Genomic DNA, 18,487 nt, shown 5'->3' with positions numbered 1-18,487 from the left:
CCTAATTTCTTACCTTTCGGGCTTTTCTCCTCGGTCCGTTCTGTCCGATTTGAAAAAACACTATTTTTCCACTGGTGGTTAAATTCCTAGAATAAATAAGGATATCAAAAGTGTGGCCTTATCACTTATATGTATATTATGAACTGAGGTCCTCCGCCGTAATTGGCTGTCTGTTTGAACGCGATATACTCAATAACTACCTAACGGATATGGCAACAGATGTGTGGAAATTGGAGATGTATTCAGATGGATGAGATATTAACCCCTATGAAATAAATATTTTCGAATCAATACCTCAGAAGCTATCGTAAAATTAAAAATATCGCACGAGGAAATAAATTCAAGTGGCTTGATAAACCGATGCAACAAGTGTGATGAAGAAAGACTGCGTTGGTTTTGGTTTATGTAGTGAATCGTTCCTAAGGTTTAGATCACAATATGGTTTTTGTATTGTTTTCAGGTACATAGGTCTAGGTATCTCGAAACTATATAGTTCATTGTTCACATGAAAGTAGTTACTTAAAAAAAATCGTTTCGTGTAATTCAATGTTTATATGGAAGTAGGTGTTTCTAGAGGGTGTTTTTCCATTTTGTAAATGAAAATATTTTTTTTATGATTCACATATCTTCGTAAAGAGTTTATTTTGAAAATAGGTATCCCACATTTTCTGAATGAAGATAGAGAAGTACAAAGGCAAAACCTTCTCATTATCAGTTACTATAGTATATAGTTCTAAAATAGTAGGCACTAAATTCTCAGAAATGACTGACATTTTTGCCTCAAACTGTCTCTTGCGGTGGCGTATAGGAATTATACTAAATAGCTGAGAAAAAATGATGATAAAATATACAATGCATTTCTTTAATTTTCCCCTCCCTTTTATTTTTTAAACAGGTCATCTCAAAAAATTGAAATTTGGGATAATGAAATTGATGCATTTATTTTGAAGTGAAATTGACAGATGAAACCGCCCAGTCGCCATCTGGAAAAAAATTGGATGGGAAGGGGGGGTTCTGTGAGAAATCATTTTGAAGCTCCTGAAGAATCTTTTTTGAATCTGTTTCAAAATCTGTTTTGAAATCTGTTTTTCCGTTAACCCCCAAACGAACGACAACTCCCAGAAGTTGAGAAACTTGTGCGAGCTAAGGACTAACGAGGTCTTACCTTTTAACGTGTGATTCCTAACACGGTCGCAGAATCATCCCATCTTCAACCAGATAAATTCTTTCGATGAAAATATCTGGTCGAGGCAGGAATCGAACCCACGGTCTTCAGATCGTGAGTCGGGCTCACTACCACCGCGGCCAATTCCACAACCCTAGAATATGAAGTCAATATCTTCACCTACTACAAAATATCGAAACATTTAATAATTTCCTGAAGACAACTACATTAATATCGACATTTCTAGAAATATTCCTTTGTATCTGCCATATGGCAATTCCAAAAACCAAATGAGGATTTTTAAGTTATTTTTTGTTAATAAAAACAACAAAAAATGTCAATGCGACAATGAACATCATTGTTGAGTTAGAATATTCTCATTTAGTTTTCGGTTTTACTTGTAGAAAGGTATCACGTCAACAATCACTGAAATGGTCAATTCTCGTCCATTGGAATAAAAAATTGAAGCGATTTTTATTTACGGTGCGATGCGTAACATTCACGAGACTGAAAGGATTTTCAATGAACGTTTTCCAAATCGTCCTATCTGTAGAAAATATTTGAGGGAACTTGTATCCAAATTCACAACTACCGGTAGTGTACATAACATAAAGCCCCCAGGTCATCCGTTCATTCCGGAAGAACAGCAAGTGCAAATGATTGGTGAAATAGTAGTAAATCCTGAACAGTCTACTTATTCCGTCGCGAATGTTTGTGAGGTGTCTCCTTCTACTGTGTGGAGACTTTAAAAGACGAATAGGTGTCATCCATACAAAATTAAAATGGTACACCAATTAACCGAAGATGACCCTGATCGAAGAGCAGAATTCTGCGAAATCATGACGGAAACCATTGCAAGGCATCCTACCTATCTCCACAATATTGGTTTTAGTAACGAATGTACATTTTTTTCCAATGGCAATGTTCACAGATAAAATTGCCGTTATTGGAGTGACAAAAATCCTCACGTTTTCCGGGAAACATACCCAATATCCAGAAAAAATTAACGTTTGGAGAGGAATATTGGGAAACCATATTGTATAACCTCTATATACTGATCAGAATTCAACAGGGGAACTGTATTTGAATATGTTGGAAACTACTGTTGACCCTTTCATCACTGAAATCGTTGAAGCGAATCCTAATGAATTCGATATGGATATTGTATTCCAACAAGATGGAGCACCACCACATTACTCCAGACAAGTAAAAAACTATTTGGATACCATTTTTCTCGGTCGTTGGATTGGCCGTCGAGGTTCTACAGAATGACTAGCTCGCTCGCCAGATTTGACACCCTTGGACTTTTTTCATGGGGCTATTTGAAGCAAAAGGTGTACGAAACTTTACTTGCTTCAATATTGAATATACGGCAGAGAATAATAAATATTTGTAGAGATATTGGCGTTACTGTGTTCGAAAACGTTCCGCGTGAAATATCGGATAGGCTTTTCATATGTCAAGAAGTTCAAGGCAACCATTTCGAGCATCTTCTCAACTGACCTCAAGCTTATTACCTCATATTATGTAGTTAAATGTCAATGTATTCAGGCAACTATCAAAAGTTCCGCCATTTTGTAGTAGTTGAAGATATTCACATTATATTCTAGGGTTGTGAAGCATTTTTCAGGAGCTTCAAAAAGATGTGTGACAAGACCCTCCTTTCCATTTCATTTTTTATACCAGATGGCTCCCAGTGACCATTTTGAATTTCACTTCAAATAAAGTATTCATGCATTAATTTCATTATCACAAATTTATAGTTATTTATGTATCAAGGGAATTAGGAGGGCCTTAATTACCGATGGCAAAGTTTGCGTCCCGAGGGCATCTGGCCCGAGGGACAGCAATTGCCTGAGGTTATTGAGGCTCATTAATTCCCGTGGTACATAGATAATTTTATTTCTGACCGATTTCAATAAAATTTTGTTCATTTTTGAAACGGATAAATGTACCAATTCATTACCTTCCCGGTATATTTGAATCAGATACCGTTGATTATAGTGGAGTTTTCTTGTTGCTAGGTTGTTGCTATGTTACTTGTTTATAAACAGAACTTTGTTATCAAGCTGTGTTTGCGGTGAAAACGTGTTTTCTACCCCAAATATAATGGAGGATATTTTGAAAAAAGCTGAACAAGCAAGAGAATCATTAATTCCATCGAAAAGTGAAGCCGTATACCAAAAAGAATACAAGATATATCTGGACTGGCTGACACGGAAAAATGTTATGCCAAAAGATGTCACTGAAACTGTATTCCTGGCATATTTTCAATAACTGGTAAGGAATTTTCTATGTTTTTCGGTAGATTTGGTAGTAATTGTGTTTATTCGTTTCAGTCAGAAACGTATAGTCCGAATTCTTTATGGACTAAATGGTCAATGCTAAAATCGATGGTGACTATACATGAGAAACGAGATATCACCAAGTTCAATGAACTACAGGCTTTTTTGAAACGGAAGAGTAAGAGTTATAAGCCGAAAAAGTCTGCTGTTTTATCTCCTAAAGATGTTATCAGATTCCTAAAGGACGCTCCTAATGATATTCATTTATTGCATAAGGTAATTTTTTTCTTATTTTCCTTTTTGTGTGTATTTATTTCCTTTTTTTTGTTATAGGTTGTTTTGATTATGGGTTATTTTGGAGGATGCAGAAGTCAGGAACTTTTGAATATGAAGATATCGGATATAGAGGACCGGGATTCCGTTGTGGTAGTGAACGTACCGGAAAGTAAAACTGGTGTATCGAAGAAATTTACAGTTGTGGATGAAAAAGAGTTCTCCGCTTTGCCTTTATTAAGACTTTATATGTCTTTGCGTCCTAAAGGTATTGAACGATTTTTTTTGAGCTTCCGACAAAATAAATGTACATCTCAGCCAATTGGAAAAAACATGTTTGGGAAAATCCCCAGCAAAATCGCAATGTATTTAAGATTGCCAAACTCATCTTCCTATACGGGACATTGCCTTCGTCGCACTTCTGCTACTGCTCTAGCCAATGCAGGAGCAACTATGACTAACTTAAAAAGACACGGAGGTTGGAAAAGTTCCACGGTGGCGGAGGGGTATTTGGAGGATAGCATCGAATTGAGAAATAAAACGGCGCGTATGTTGTCTACTTTGTCATCAGAAGAGGCAGGTACCTCGACTGTAGTGAATAGAAGCTCCAGCCATACAAAAGAAGAAATTGTTTCCAGTGGCGGAAGTAATTTTCAGGGAACATTTCAAAATTGTACATTTATTATTTGTAATGACGTGAATAAATAAATTATGGTTCAGTTTTCATTTCTATTTATTTTTACTTGTGAAAGGTAGAGGGAATTATAAAATCTATAATGTCCCAAGGGAGTTATGACCCTCTTTATTGATAGCATAACTATGACGATATAAGCTCATAATATCCCGGTCAGAAATAAATTTTTTTTTGAGTTGACTCGTTCAAAAAATAAGAGGTGGAGGGATATCAAAGAAAAGCACCGTATGAAATCACAAACTGGACAACAATATTTTCGTTTAAATGCAATAATATTTTTGATAATTTAGTGCCTACAATTATGAAATTGTATTATAGTTGGTGTAGGTATAGTTGGTGTAAAAGGCCGGGATGGTATACGTCTATCTCGTGGGGATAACCCACGATAACCTTTTTTTATTCTCAAGGAAACATGGCTTATCTAGAAAGTAATTATCCTTATTCAAATAAGTACCTTAAATACAGTGAGCATTCAATATGAATCAATATGACCCTTACAGCATGTAATTTAAATGAATATTTTCGGTGGTACCGCAAGGGGGGCCAGCGGCGCGAGCCTATAAATAGCGCGTCGAAGGCCGCACTTCATGAATAGCACGCGTTTATATGTATATTTAGTATCAGCATTGCACCCGTGCGGAACCGGACCGGCTCGCTAGTATCTAGTAAATGATGAAACTAGCATCTCTGGCATAGAATGAGTCCAGAACAAACATTTTTCACCAACTTCATCATTGAAACGCGCGTCAACCATAGTATTGCAGTTGTATTGTTCGGGAAAAGTGCTCGTTTTGGAAAGAATATGCAATACTGTTCATTTGTGGTTTGTTATAATAATAATAATAATAATAATAAATGCTTTTATTGAAAGGTTACTCAGTACAAGGGATACTAATCTAACCTAACAAATGGCAGAATTCAACGTCTGCGCATGACGAATCAAGGCAGAAATTGCTCTTCCATCCAACCAGTAAGAGATAACTTATAATAATACACATTGTTTGCTTAATTTAAACTAGAAAGAAGAAGAAAAAAAAAAAGGAAAAAAGGGAGAGAAGCAGAAGAAAAGTAGAAAAGAGAGGCAATAAACGAAAAAATGAAAATTATATGTTCTATGTGTGGAAAATCATGTTACAAATATGATGATAAATTTGATGATTTCTTCATATTTATTGTAAAAACATATGTATAGGTGTCAACTGATAACTGTTATAAAAGAAGAGAACCGGATTGTAGCATGAATCTCTTCAAATTCTTCTTGAAACTAAGTGGTGATAGGGATTTTAATTCAATGGGTAGCCGATTATATAAGTGTGCAATGTTATAAGAAAAAGATCCTCGAAAAAAAGAAGTTTTATGTTTAGGTGCAGTCAAGAGATGTTTAAATCTCAAATTTAGATTATGTACATCGATTCTAAAGGACAGTTTCGTGAATAGGTAGGCAGGTTTCCCAGTGGATATGACCTTATGGAATAAACTAGCAGAATGTAGTGTGCGCCTAGCATCCATGTTCAGCCACCCGAGTTGTTTCAAGTATTGAGACACATGCTCACGTCTCCTTACGCCCGTGACGAGTCTTATGCACGAATTCTGCAGTTTTTGAAGTCTCTGCCTGTCAGATTATAAGAGTCCTGGACCATAAACAGTATCAGCATAGTTTGCATGAGATAGTACCAGTGCGTCGCAGAGTAATATTTTATTTGTTTTGGTCAAAAGATTTTTATTCGAGTATACTAATTTTAGATTCATATAACCCTTCCTAAGAATCAGAGAAACATGCGTAGTGAAACGCAGAGAATTATCGAGATAAAGGCCTAAATTTTTCGTGACGTCACTTTTTGGTAATTGAACCCCATCGATGGAAATGTTAATCAACTCGGTGCAACGATTCTTTGCATTTGACCTACCGAAGAGCATGACACAAGATTTAGTTGGGTTTACAGAGAGACAATATTTACTTGATTCAGTTATCAGAGAGTGCAGATCATGACTCATTTGTTCTAGCGCAATATTGAGTGAGTTTTCATCGAATTGTAAATACAACTGTGTATCGTCGGCGTAACAATGCATAGAAGTGTGACGAAGGCAGTGTGAGAACTGAGAAGTATATAAAACAAAAAGAAGTGGACCTAAAATCGATCCTTGAGGGACCTCATTATTTATTTTAAGGGTATTCGATTTTTTGTTATTGAGTATGACACACTGAGAACGGTTTGTCAGATAATTTCCAAGCAGAGTGACCACGCTAGAGGCAAAACCCAGGTACTTCAGTATTGCCAGAAGTAGAGAGTGGTTAATACGATCAAATGCTTTGGAGTAGTCCAGCAATACTAGAAGACAAAGTTTATTATTGTCGATAGAACAATGTAAATCATCAACAACTTTCAAAAGAGCTGTTGTACAGCTGTGGTTTGGCCGGAACCCTGATTGACATGTAGGTAATATACTGAAATCATTCAAGTAGCTACGTATCTGCAAGTTTACAAATTTTTCAAACGCTTTAGATATGGCACACAGAATGCTAATTGGGCGAAGGTCAGTCAGACTCTCTGCATTGCCTATTTTGGCTAACGGAATAATATGCGAATGTTTCCAGATTGTTGGATAAATATTTTTTTGAATACAATAATTGAATAAGTGGCATATGTGAGGTAAAATAATTGGACAACAGTATAATAACATTTGTATGCTGATATTATCAGGTCCAACAGCATTAGATTTAATACTTAACAGAATGGTGTAAATTTCATTCTCGTTAGTTTCGTGAAATTTGAATTCTTGGTCATTCAGCTTCGGGCTCAAAAAATGATTTATTGTGTCATCATCATGCGTGGAGATACTATTAACAATATCGCCAAAAAAGCTGTTGATTTTTTCAACATCCGAGAGGTGTTCAGGAATTGTCTTTTGACCTTTCTTCTTATAAACATTGAGCTTAGCTAGTTCCTTCCACAATTGTTTACTTTTCGACAAGCAATAGTTAAGATATGCTTTCTTCTCGAGATTTACCGTTCGATTTGTGAGATTCCTTAACTCCTTGTAATATACCCAGTGATGACTTGGTTTTTTTAAATCTAGAAAGAGCGTCATCTCTGAGTTTGAACATGAGTTTAAGGTTATCTGTAATCCAAGGTGCTTTTTTCCTAGATATTTTGACAGTTTTATCCGGTGAATGTTTGTCAAAAAGTTCAAGAACTAACTTGTTGAGTATGGCAACTTTTTCGTCGATGTTATCGGAATTATAAATAGGTTGAAAATTTGTATTATTCAAATCAGAATGAAATGATTCTGGATTGAATTTTCTGAAGTCTCTAAAAGTGTAAATAAAGCTATTTTCTTTCATATTTGCGATATCTGACCTGCATGATACAAGAAAGTGATCCGAAAACGAGCTACAATCGACCGTAGTACAGTCGCTTATTGTCAATAATTCAGAGCATATTATTACATCTATTATTTTGCAGCTAGTTGTAGAAAAGCGTGTTGGCTGATCTACTATCTGTTTCAAACCGAAAGATTCAATGATCTCACTCAGTTGAATGCAAGATCTACTTGCAGAGTCTGAGAAATCAATATTCATATCTCCAGCACAGATCACATTTTCAAATTTCGGACATACTGAGGATAAACTATCTTCAAAACCCGTTAAAAAACTTGGAAGGGGTACATTGCATAAAGTTATATGAAGCAATATGAAGAAAAAATCATTTATCAATATATTAATGAATGTTCTCTTCAAAATTTTCGAAAATAAAAATATAGAATTTTTTTCTCGATTCGCAATTGCATGCCTCCGAATTTTTATGATATTATGTAGAAGCGAATGCACATCTGCAGAATTTTTTTAAAGTTCGAAAGGTTTTGAAAATTCATAGCTCTGTTGTTTTTCGACGTGTGTCCGCTCATTTCTTCTGTCATTCCATATAGTTTTGAAAGAAAACATAGCATTTCAGCAAATTTTCGTGATCTACAGAAACAATGGAAATAATGAAAGCTCGACCTTGAAAGTGAAAGTCAAGGGGTCGAATTTGCAAGTCTTCAAAGGTTTCCTTGTATTCTACATCTCTTCAGCTAGAGTTGAACCGAGATCTTTTTTTGAATCGAGTGATATTCTTCTGTTAATTTTTTCATTCCAATCTCCAGGTCGCTGATATTAAACTAAATCTAATATCAAATAAAATATTTTTATGTGAAGTGATATTCTATTTTCTTCTATACTAACTACAGCTACGTTAAACAAACATATCAGAGAAAATAACTCAGTTACTCACCAAACCAACACTATAGCCAGCAACTATTATCAACCGTGATATTATAAAACAAAAATTCAAATAAAGCCCGAATCGCTTCACAGATCCCATAACAGAAGACGATGAACAACAAATGACCACTACCTCAGTAAATGTAAATTTGTTATTGTCGGAAATTTAGTAATGCAGAGATGTATTCACCATGATTCGTTTGTTGATATAGGCAGAATTGGAATATTTGGTTTTGAATAAATCCATTGAAAACACCTTTTCTGTACACCAGAACTGATAGGTACATTTTTTTTAGAAATGAGTGTGTACAACATCTATTCTTCCGCCCAACCTTTATAAGATCTCTGTAATTGATATACCGGTTTCAATGAATAATACTCCTTATTGAAGGTATGACGATGTGACACTACACCACGCTAATTGATGGAAACGGTGAGCAAAACCTTGACTTTTGATAGAACTTGGCGTGCTTGTTTTGGTCTTGGCTCTCTTGGGCTCTTGCATTGGGAAGATTGGACATTTGGTTTTGATGTCATAGCTATACCAGTATACCCGTGGTCCGTCACCAGTAATGAACCTTTCAAACAAATCTGGATCACCGTTGACGACGTTCAACAATACATGCCCAAAATTAACGAAGAAATCAAAGGCAAAAAAAACAATACAAATAAATAATGCCGCTACGAATTAGTCCACGTGGACTGAAGAATTGGCGGTTCGTTTTGGATAATTTTTACTAACCGAGTTTTGTGATTGGCTGAAGAGTCATAAAATTTAACTTGAAGTCATGTTACGGTGAACAATAGAATGTGAGGATGGTTAGAAGAGTCCTGTTGTCAATGTTCAGTTCAGTTTGAGTATTGAAATTCGATATTGGTGAAGTTATAATTACTTAAAATTTTTCTTATTTGTTTAAAATATGGCGTCCTTGGACAAGTACTAATAGTAATAACGAGTGTAATAACAAAGCCGACTTTTTCCTGTGTAATGATTCCAATAGCGCTGGTGAACAATACAAAAAAGAGATACCAGTGAATAAGATTAAGATGCATTTGAATATTGAAACACAGAGAGTATGTTTCAATGTATATAAGGATCTACCCATCAAGTTTGGTTTCGAGGAAAAAAACTATTGCAAGCAACATCAGATTTGATCGAAATTCCTTTCTCAACTGTACGTAAAATAGTCAAAAACAAACCTTATGAACGCAAGACGCGAATTGATGCGGGATTACCAAAACTTTTAGATGTTCGTCTAATAAAATCATTAAAAAACAATATACAGAAGCAATGAGATTCCTGCAATTGGAATCATAAGGAAGAAATTGAATACTTCCGGCAATAACGTGAGCTGCTGTGACAAAACTCTTCAGAAATGGATAAAGAAACTAGGATTTAGATTCAAAATAATAAACAAACGTCAAGCAGTTATGGAAAGCTGAAGAATAATGGAATTGGGTAACAAATACTTAGAACAAATAATTAAATATAGACAAGAACAACGGCCAAACTTTCTATTTGGACGAAACTTGGTATGACACTCACGACATTGTTACGGAAGGGTGGACTGATGGTTCGAGAATGTGTACACATAACATGCCTGCAAACAAAGAATCGCGATTAATCATTGTGCATTGCGGAAGTAGTAGAGGATGGGTTCGGAATTCTTTGAAATTATGTGAAAAAAAAAACTTGGGGATTGCAATGTTGACTATCATAAGAATATGGAAGCTAATATTTTTAGAAAATGGTTTGAAAACACATTGATCCCATATTTGGATGCGAATAGTGTAATAGTTTTTGACAACGCTTCCTATCATTCGCGACAGCTCATCAAAGTACCGAATAAAAATTTGAGGAAAGATGAAATACAAAGTAACAATTTGTATTTGGAAGATAACTATACCAAAAACCAAATACTTGAAGTTTTACAGACAAAAATATTTGAAAAAGTGTATACCCTTGAGAGTATTGCTGAAAAGTATGGACACACCATATTGAGACTTCCCCCCTATGTTTGTGTTTTCAATCCCATCGAGTTGATTTGGGGAAAATTGAAACAAAGCATCAGGCGTAAAATAATTTTCGAAAATTTGATAAGAAGGTGATAGAGCTAGTTGAAGAAAGAGTATCGAATATTAGCGAAGAAGACTGGCAGAAAATGATTAAAAAAATAATTTTATTTGAAAAAGACTATATGGAGATTGGACACTTCCATATCAATGGTGGAAATAAATTCATTAGTTATTTAAATGCCGACAGTGATAGTGAAACGAAGAATATGGAAGAGGAATTATCAGAAGCTTTCGAAAAAGTTAGTGAAGTGTTTTTGAAGCGATCGATTGTATATATATACAGTGTCACCATTAAAGTGCGCACCATATGGGAAACTTTTTTTTCGAAAAGTTGTTTGTGCTTTAAATTTAACTTAAAATGATGCCGCCAACCGCGACCCACTGACGTTCAGTGTTTGTCAAATTCAACTTTTTTTACTTATTTGCTTATTTCTGACAGATATCGCCTTTATTTTAAAAAACAAATTTGGTTAATTGTCATCAATTCATGTATACATAACAAACTAATCATGGAGTTTAACTTTTCTGATACATATTCACTCATACGGACATTTTTAGAGAAAAATTAAAAATTTACTATGAAAATTTTAACATAACTGGTGCAAAGTTTCAATAACTTGGTTATTTTCTTAAACAAACGTCAGTACCTTCAATTTTGAAAAAGCAGACACAACTCGAAAACTGCAATGAGTATTAATAAAATTACTAGAGTTGAAATTACATTAAAATTCCAATATTCATCATTTACAGATTATTTATAAACACTAACTAAGGCGGTAAGGGTGCTTAACCACGTTGAATAAAATTTTTAAGTAGGTCTTGCCAAAAAAAATGCACGCTATGGTAGTGTCGAGTTGTTGATTTACTTGTCAGATTTTCAACAGTTATTGTTGCAATAATGTTGTCTCTTCAGGAAAGAATAGAAATAGTTTTGATATGTGGTGAGAATACACCATACCAGCAAGTAGCTAACATTTTTAATGAACGGCATCCAGGAAAAAATGTTCGACATACCACTGTGTCAAGAATAATGTCGTAATTCAGAGGAACAGGATCCGTAGCAAATCAATTTAAGAAAAAGCACACTCCAAGTAAATATGATGAGGAGGCCCAACTTTACATTTGTTCAAAAGTTATTGAACACGGGCAAACGAGCATAACCGATATTATAAAAAAAAACCGATTACAAGAGAGAAAGTGTTAGAAAAATTTTATTAAAGAATAAATTTTGGCCTTACAAGCCAAATTTATTAACACATTAAAAACACGAGATTTTGATGTCCGTTTGGGGTTTTCATTCTGGTTTCAAGGAGAGAGAGAAGAAAATATAAAGTTTCCGTATAAAATTTTATGGACAGATGAGGCAACGTTCTCTTCAAATGAAACGGTAAGTTCTCAAAATTGCCGATGGTGGGCCCAAGAAAATCCCAAATTCACAGTTGAATGTGATGATCAGTATTCATTTAAAACTAATGTATGGTGTGGGATACTTAACGACCAATTAATTGGGCCATTTTTCTTTAGGGAAAATGTATCATCCGTCGGTTATCTCAACCTTTTAAATAATGAGGTTAGTGAAGTTTTAGATAATAAGCCTTCAAATATTAAATACGATCTATGGTATCAGCTTGATGGCGCACCAATACATCACACGGTTGCTGTAAAACAGTCCCTCCAACAAATGTTCAGAGACAAAGTTATTGGACGTAACTGGGAACATTATTGGCCACCTAGATCACCTGACTTGACGCCTTTAGACTTTTTGTTGTGAGGTTACCTGAAACAAAAAGTGTACCGAAGTAGACCATTTAGTGACATACAACATCTGGAAAATACCATTCGCGAGTGCTGTGCAAATATAAATCCCCGATTTATTAAAAATGCAGTAACAGATGTCAGTAGAAGGACCATAATTTGTATTGAAAGTGGAGGACGACATACTGAAATGTAGGCAATAAATGTTTGACAACCTCATTTAGATCAATAAGTAATTTTTTTGTACCCATTTGTATTTTCTATAATATTATTGTTGTTTGAAATGTATAATAAAAATGATAGTTCTATCGAAATTATTTGCATTTTTTTTAGTTGCCTCTGCTTTTTCGAAATCAGAGGTTTGTTTAAGAAAATAGCCAAGTGATTGAAACTTTGCACCAGTCATGTTGAAATTTTTATAGCAAAATTTCAATTTCTCTCTAAAAATGTCCGTATAAGTAAAAATGTATCAGAAAAGTCAAACTCCATGATGAGTTTGTTATGTATACATGAATTGCTGACAATTAACCGAACTTGTTTTTTTAAAATAAAGGGGATATCTATCAAAAATAAGCGAAACGTTAACTTTAACCTAGTTGCATAAAATTTGGCATATGGATATAAAATTTCCGTAGACTCAACTGTTTCAAGTAACTTTTTGTTGAATTCGATCTAGAAATGCACTTTTTCAATTTTTTTCAAAAAAAAAGTTCAATTTGACAAACACTGAACGTCAGTGGGTCGCAATTGGCCCCATCATTTTAAGTTAAATTCAAAGCATAAACAAGTGCCGAAGTTAAACTTCATTGAAACTTATATATATATATATATATATATATATATATATATATATATATATATATATATATATATAAATATATAAATATATATATATATATATATATATATATATATAAAATATATAAATATATATATATATATATATATATATATATATATATATATATATATATATATATATATATATATATATGTGAATATATATAGAACAAAATTAGTTAGCTCCCTAACTATTTTATTAAAGGAGAACTGCTGGAAGGTAGGGGGTACTATATCGTTTACTTGGAAAAATAAGAAATTCGATAATCAATTGTAGGTACATAACCCGCGTTGGTTATATCTAATTCTATTACGGTGTTAAAGTTCATTAAATCAACTAACTTCAAAGGTTTTTGTTGGGAAATTATTCATGGCTTCGAGCGGTAATCCGGTTCTGCACATACAAGAGTCTCTTGCCAACTCGACAGATAAATTTTGCCATAAATACTTGATAGGGAATTCCACAATGATCAGGAATTTCCTTTGGTAAATTAATTTTTAATAATGCGTGCTGATTCTTTCTGCAGTCCTACTTATTATTGTGAGAAACTTGTTATAAAGCTGGAAAGCTAAACATTATTTGTGTAGTTATGATCAATGAAAGACGTTATACAGTGTGTTCCAGGATTGATATAACACGAGGTGTGATGAAATGAAATTTCATATCAAGTTAATGGAATCGAATTTAACTCTCTCAGGCATTGTAGAAAAACAACAACAAGAATAAATCTGATTAGTCAGTAACTCATTTATAAATCTTGTCTCATTAAAAAAATAAATAGTTGGTAAAATATTTTTTCATGCTCAGTTTTGTTAAAATGGCTCTAAAGTATTGAAATTTAACCAATAGTAATGAACTATTTTCCACAGATACCATCGGCCATTAATTTTCATTTTCAACAATATTACTAAAAATACTTTCAATATCATTGAATTGATTGAAGAAAAGAGAATTGTAACTTTCTTTGTTTTTTACCACTTTTATTTGTAACTAACGTTACTGCATTTCATCAGTTCGGACTTCCATTGTCTAATATAATATAAATTGATTTGAAATCCCTGAAATAATCTGTAACAAATTAAAAAGATTACCTGAAAGAAAATGTATTGAACAAAAAACTGAAATTACAAAGTAATAAAATACAAGCAACAACCAAAAAAGAAAAGAAATATCAATACGAGCTGAAAATGAAACAGTTATCACCTGAAGACCATTGTGGATACTAACAATCGAAAGGTCGTGACGTAACTTGATTTGGAATCTTTTCAATTCTTGTTAATATTATTTTTTAATTTTCAGCTCGTATTGATATCTCATTTTTTTGGTTGCTGCTTGTATGTTATTTCTTTGTAATTTCAGTTTTTTGTTTAATGAAGTTGTTATTTTTCGGTACATTTTTTTAATTTTTTACAGATTCTTTCAGGGATTTCAAATCAATTCATATTATATTAGACAATGGAAGTCCGAACTGATGAAATACACCACAAAACATTGTCAGCCACCTTCAAATTAACGTTACTGCAGTTTGGTCTTATAAGGACATTTTTAAACTTATACATTAAACTAAACATTATTGATTACATTAGCCCTTATATAACACCACTGTAGGTAATAATAGGCGTACTTAGCTTAATTGAGTACCTGAATTTTGTTTACTTGTGACAATGTGGATATGATAATTTGAAAACAAGTACAAGTAATTTTCTAATTGATAATTGATTTCGATTTACTACCTTACTATATTGATGACACAACACATGAGATGGCTACGGTGAGTCCAGAAGTATTTCGAAAGTTCTAAAGAAATCGCATACTAATTATTATTAAACTATTCTTCTCAGGGTGGTAATAGTTAAAATCAATTGTGGTCCCTGTGGTTTTGAGTTTTGTGATATCAGAATTTGTTATCTGTTTCACAACCCAATCAAATAGTGTCATTCAACGAAATGAATGATAACTGCTCTCATTTCAGACTCATTATTCATTGTAATGTAGGATAAACATATTTTTCCTTCATTAGTGAATGCAGTATATCATGTAAATAGTCAGAGCTGATGAAGCATATTTATCTAGTCTCGCGAGTGTACCAAGTTTAATACTTTAAAATGTGTACTATCCATATATTTCAAAATTTTGTTCTACAAATGATAATTTGTTTAAATCTTGAGATGAAGGGATTTTCATTTGAATCATTATACAAAAAAGTGTTTGCCAAAAGCCAAATTTTGAATATTATTTCATCAATTGAGCCTAATGTATGGGTGATATGTTTGTTCAAGTAATCTTATTTTCAAAATCCAAGTTTTCGATTCACGTAAAATATTTCAGCACTAACTCCTAAAATTATAATTATTGTTACTACTTGGTAATCATGCTGTGTTTTTTCTTCATTTTCTGTGAAGATTATGAGTTGTTCATTTTTTGTTCTGTTTGAATTAGTAGTATTTTTGGTGCAATCTGATTCACTTTGAGAAATGAATCACCCTGTAATTGGGCATTCTCCGATTTCTGGCTGTTTATTACCTCTGACTCATTTATAAGGTTTTGCTTGGTATGACTGGTTTTTTCAGCCTCACCTTTTTCTGATAGGCTTCTTTTTGTGCTATTTGCCTGCCGTTTTTGTGTTCAGATAGAGTTTTGTGAGGATAGTTGTAGCTATATTGTGACAAAGTATTTTCTAGAAATGCGATTTTGTCATTCAATAATGAGATAACTATCTCTTTGTCCTTTATAATTGTTTCCTTATTCTGGATTGCGTCTCTTAGAAGTTTATTTTCTTCTTTTAGGAATATTTCCTCAGTGTAGACAAGATCACTTTGGTTTCTTTCTTTACCCTGGTTTTGATTTCCCACCACATGCTTACAATCACCTTTTTTAGACTCATTAGCCTGCCTGAGACATGCAGGATGAAAAGTGTCTTCACTTTTGATACACATTGCTTTCTGCACAACTTTTTTCTGACATAGTTTACATATAAATTCATTGATTTCTGTAGAGTTTAATAACAGTGGACTTGCACTTGCCGCCATTTTTATGGCAATAAATGCAATTATGAATACAATTTTCTAATCTTTGTGTTGTTGGGTTTTGTATGTGTGAATATAGATCTCGGTGTATTTGTTGTTTTGTAAGAAGTTCTAACTTTCGTTCAATGAATAACTTACTTTTTCATTGTACTTGTTCCACACTGTCTAATACTTAACAGTAGTGTTCAGAAAAATACAAAAACCAATGTAAAAACTTTAAAAACTATTCCAAATCTGGAATGGGATCATTATCCGAATCACCTTCATCCCCGTCGAGGTCTTCAAAGTTTGGTTTGCCACCAGCACCACCTAAACCTCCCATTTGTCACATCATCTCCCCAAAATCACCACCTCCTCCTCCTCCCATTTCTCCATCACCTTCATCTCCCGAGTCATTTTCAAATGTCATCATCATCATTTTCATCATGCCAATTATTGAAATCACATTTCAACCAATGATGTTTGCTTTTATCTAATGTCAGGGAAGGCCAGTAAGGTTCTTCTGGATTTGCTTTGACTAGTAGTATTTCAATACACCTTTTTCTATGGAAGTGTTTGCTTTTTTCAAAATCTATTCCTTTATACAAGGGAATGGTCACTTCGTAATCTTTCTTCCCTACACCACCAGTACCTTTGAAATATACTGAGCCTTCGCTAAATTTAACTTCAGGATCTTTACAATCGTCTAAATTCATCGTTAAAAAGACTATAGATCTTTGGGCCCATATCACTACCATGCGGTTTTTATGGTTAAACACGTATTGAAAAGGTCAAAAGGCTTGAAACGTGGGTGCCACACGAAAAGTGGTGGAAAACATAGAAATTTTTATTTATCTTTTTACCTTGGTTACTGTATGGTGGTCAGCGGTTGTTGTGATTCACTATAACTTTCTGTAACCAAACCAAACCATCATGGTCCATGAATTAGAAAAGAGAATCATCAATGAATGGAATTCATCAACAAGGAAGAATATTTCATTTTTGTAGACTAACTGCACACTGGCAACATATGACCTATTGTACATCCTCCCGAGGAGTTGTCCTCCTCTAGGTCATTGTTCATTCTGTCCTTTCCAGGAAGGTGGACAGGTCACTAGGAGACATCTCCTTTATATCGCCAAGACTCGCCGAACACTCACTCTCTTATTGACGATAACTCCGGACACTCGCATAGGACATGCCTGAGAGTTTCATCTTCCTGTTCACACATCCTGCATAGAGGTGTGTCTACTAGCCCCATATTATGGAGGTGTTTCCTTAGTTGACAGTGGTCAGTCAGAAATCCTACTTTTGAGCGTAGATTTTTCCTGGTCATCGCCAGATATTTCTTCGGCGCCAGCTTCCCAGGGTCGTCCCTGGTGATCCTAAAAGCTATTTTAAAGATCGTTCACAGTTTGTAGAAACTTCGAAAGTAAAATCAAGCAATGAATTTATTGAACTTGTAGTGCCTCAGGAATCTATGTTTGGACCCTTATTATTTTGCGTATACACTTATGATCAAGTATCGGTTTTGAGACATTGTGATTCACATATTTATGCCATGGCACACAAATATATCTATCATTTAACCCTTGTGACGTTGCTACTGCTAATTGAAAATTGAATAAAGATCTAGCTTGTCTTAATTCAGCATCTGAAGCTCATAACCTCAAAATCAATTCAAACAAAACTATTTCGCTTGTTTTTGGTACTAACCGAGGCTTGGTGGAAAGATATATTATGTTGATACAGTAATATTCCCCACGAACGTGGCAAAAAATTTAGGTATCGAAATCGTTAACACTATCAGGATTATATACATTAGGTTATGCATTCGAATAAAATCTTTCAATATTTTTAATAATATCGAATTATTTGAATACGTTATCATGAGATACCTAATTCAAAATTCCATGGTATATTCCAAAATATACCGTGGGGATATATTCTAAGTATAGATTAGATTAGGCGAGGGTTGCATTTTTCATTGATTGAGGCAGTGAGTTGTACAATGATATGTACCTATGAGTTACATCTCCTTGTTATTTCTAGTCTTTGGTTTGGTGCTCTAATATTATCCTTGTTCTTAGTATTATACGAATGGCTGTTACCGTTTGTAGTAAACTTTTGTG

General features: G+C 33.9%; 2 protein-coding genes and 1 pseudogene across 3 annotated transcripts in view; 1 reads left to right on the top strand and 2 right to left on the bottom strand.

Annotated features, from left to right (window-relative positions):
• Window positions 1-8,829, bottom strand: part of LOC111506341 (disintegrin and metalloproteinase domain-containing protein 12) — a 47,016-nt gene extending 38,187 nt beyond the window's left edge. Inside the window, exons 1-2 of the mRNA XM_023161374.2 lie at window positions 8,689-8,829; window positions 14-86 (exon numbers count right to left, since the gene is read on the bottom strand). Coding sequence (XP_023017142.2) covers window positions 14-86; window positions 8,689-8,778 — 163 coding nt within the window. The 5' untranslated portion in view covers window positions 8,779-8,829. The remainder of the gene's footprint in view (window positions 1-13; window positions 87-8,688) is intronic.
• LOC141482695 (putative integrase/recombinase y4qK) lies at window positions 3,016-4,518 on the top strand. 2 transcript variants are annotated; one of them, XM_074176357.1, is made up of 3 exons: window positions 3,017-3,445; window positions 3,505-3,726; window positions 3,784-4,517. In XM_074176357.1, the coding sequence occupies exons 2-3, from the start codon at window positions 3,547-3,549 to the stop codon at window positions 4,429-4,431; spliced, it is 828 nt and encodes a 275-aa protein (XP_074032458.1). In that variant the 5' UTR covers window positions 3,017-3,445; window positions 3,505-3,546; the 3' UTR covers window positions 4,432-4,517. The 2 variants fall into 2 exon arrangements, with proteins under 2 accessions (XP_074032457.1, XP_074032458.1); XM_074176356.1 differs by having other exon boundaries at window positions 3,016-3,726; window positions 3,784-4,518.
• A 7,770-nt stretch (window positions 8,830-16,599) lies between the features above and the next one.
• Window positions 16,600-17,113, bottom strand: LOC141482676 (uncharacterized; annotated as a pseudogene).
• Window positions 17,114-18,487: the final 1,374 nt, after the last annotated feature.

This window comes from Leptinotarsa decemlineata, unplaced genomic scaffold (assembly GCF_025532065.1).
Source record: "Leptinotarsa decemlineata unplaced genomic scaffold, Ldec_3_MD MMD2_tig00001719_RagTag_RagTag, whole genome shotgun sequence".
Taxonomy (NCBI): domain Eukaryota; kingdom Metazoa; phylum Arthropoda; class Insecta; order Coleoptera; family Chrysomelidae; genus Leptinotarsa; species Leptinotarsa decemlineata.
Note: the sequence above shows the minus strand (reverse complement) of the source record. Positions and strands in the feature narration are given on the sequence as shown.

What these genes read in the sequence shown, in the direction of transcription:
- LOC141482695 (XM_074176356.1), top strand. Translation starts at nt 3,460, where the DNA reads ATGTTTTTCGGTAGATTTGGTAGTAATTGTGTTTATTCGTTTCAGTCA. An exon ending in ATATTCATTTATTGCATAAG is followed by an intron (nt 3,727 to 3,783) that starts GTAATTTTTTTC and finishes TTTTTGTTATAG; the next exon opens with GTTGTTTTGATTATGGGTTA.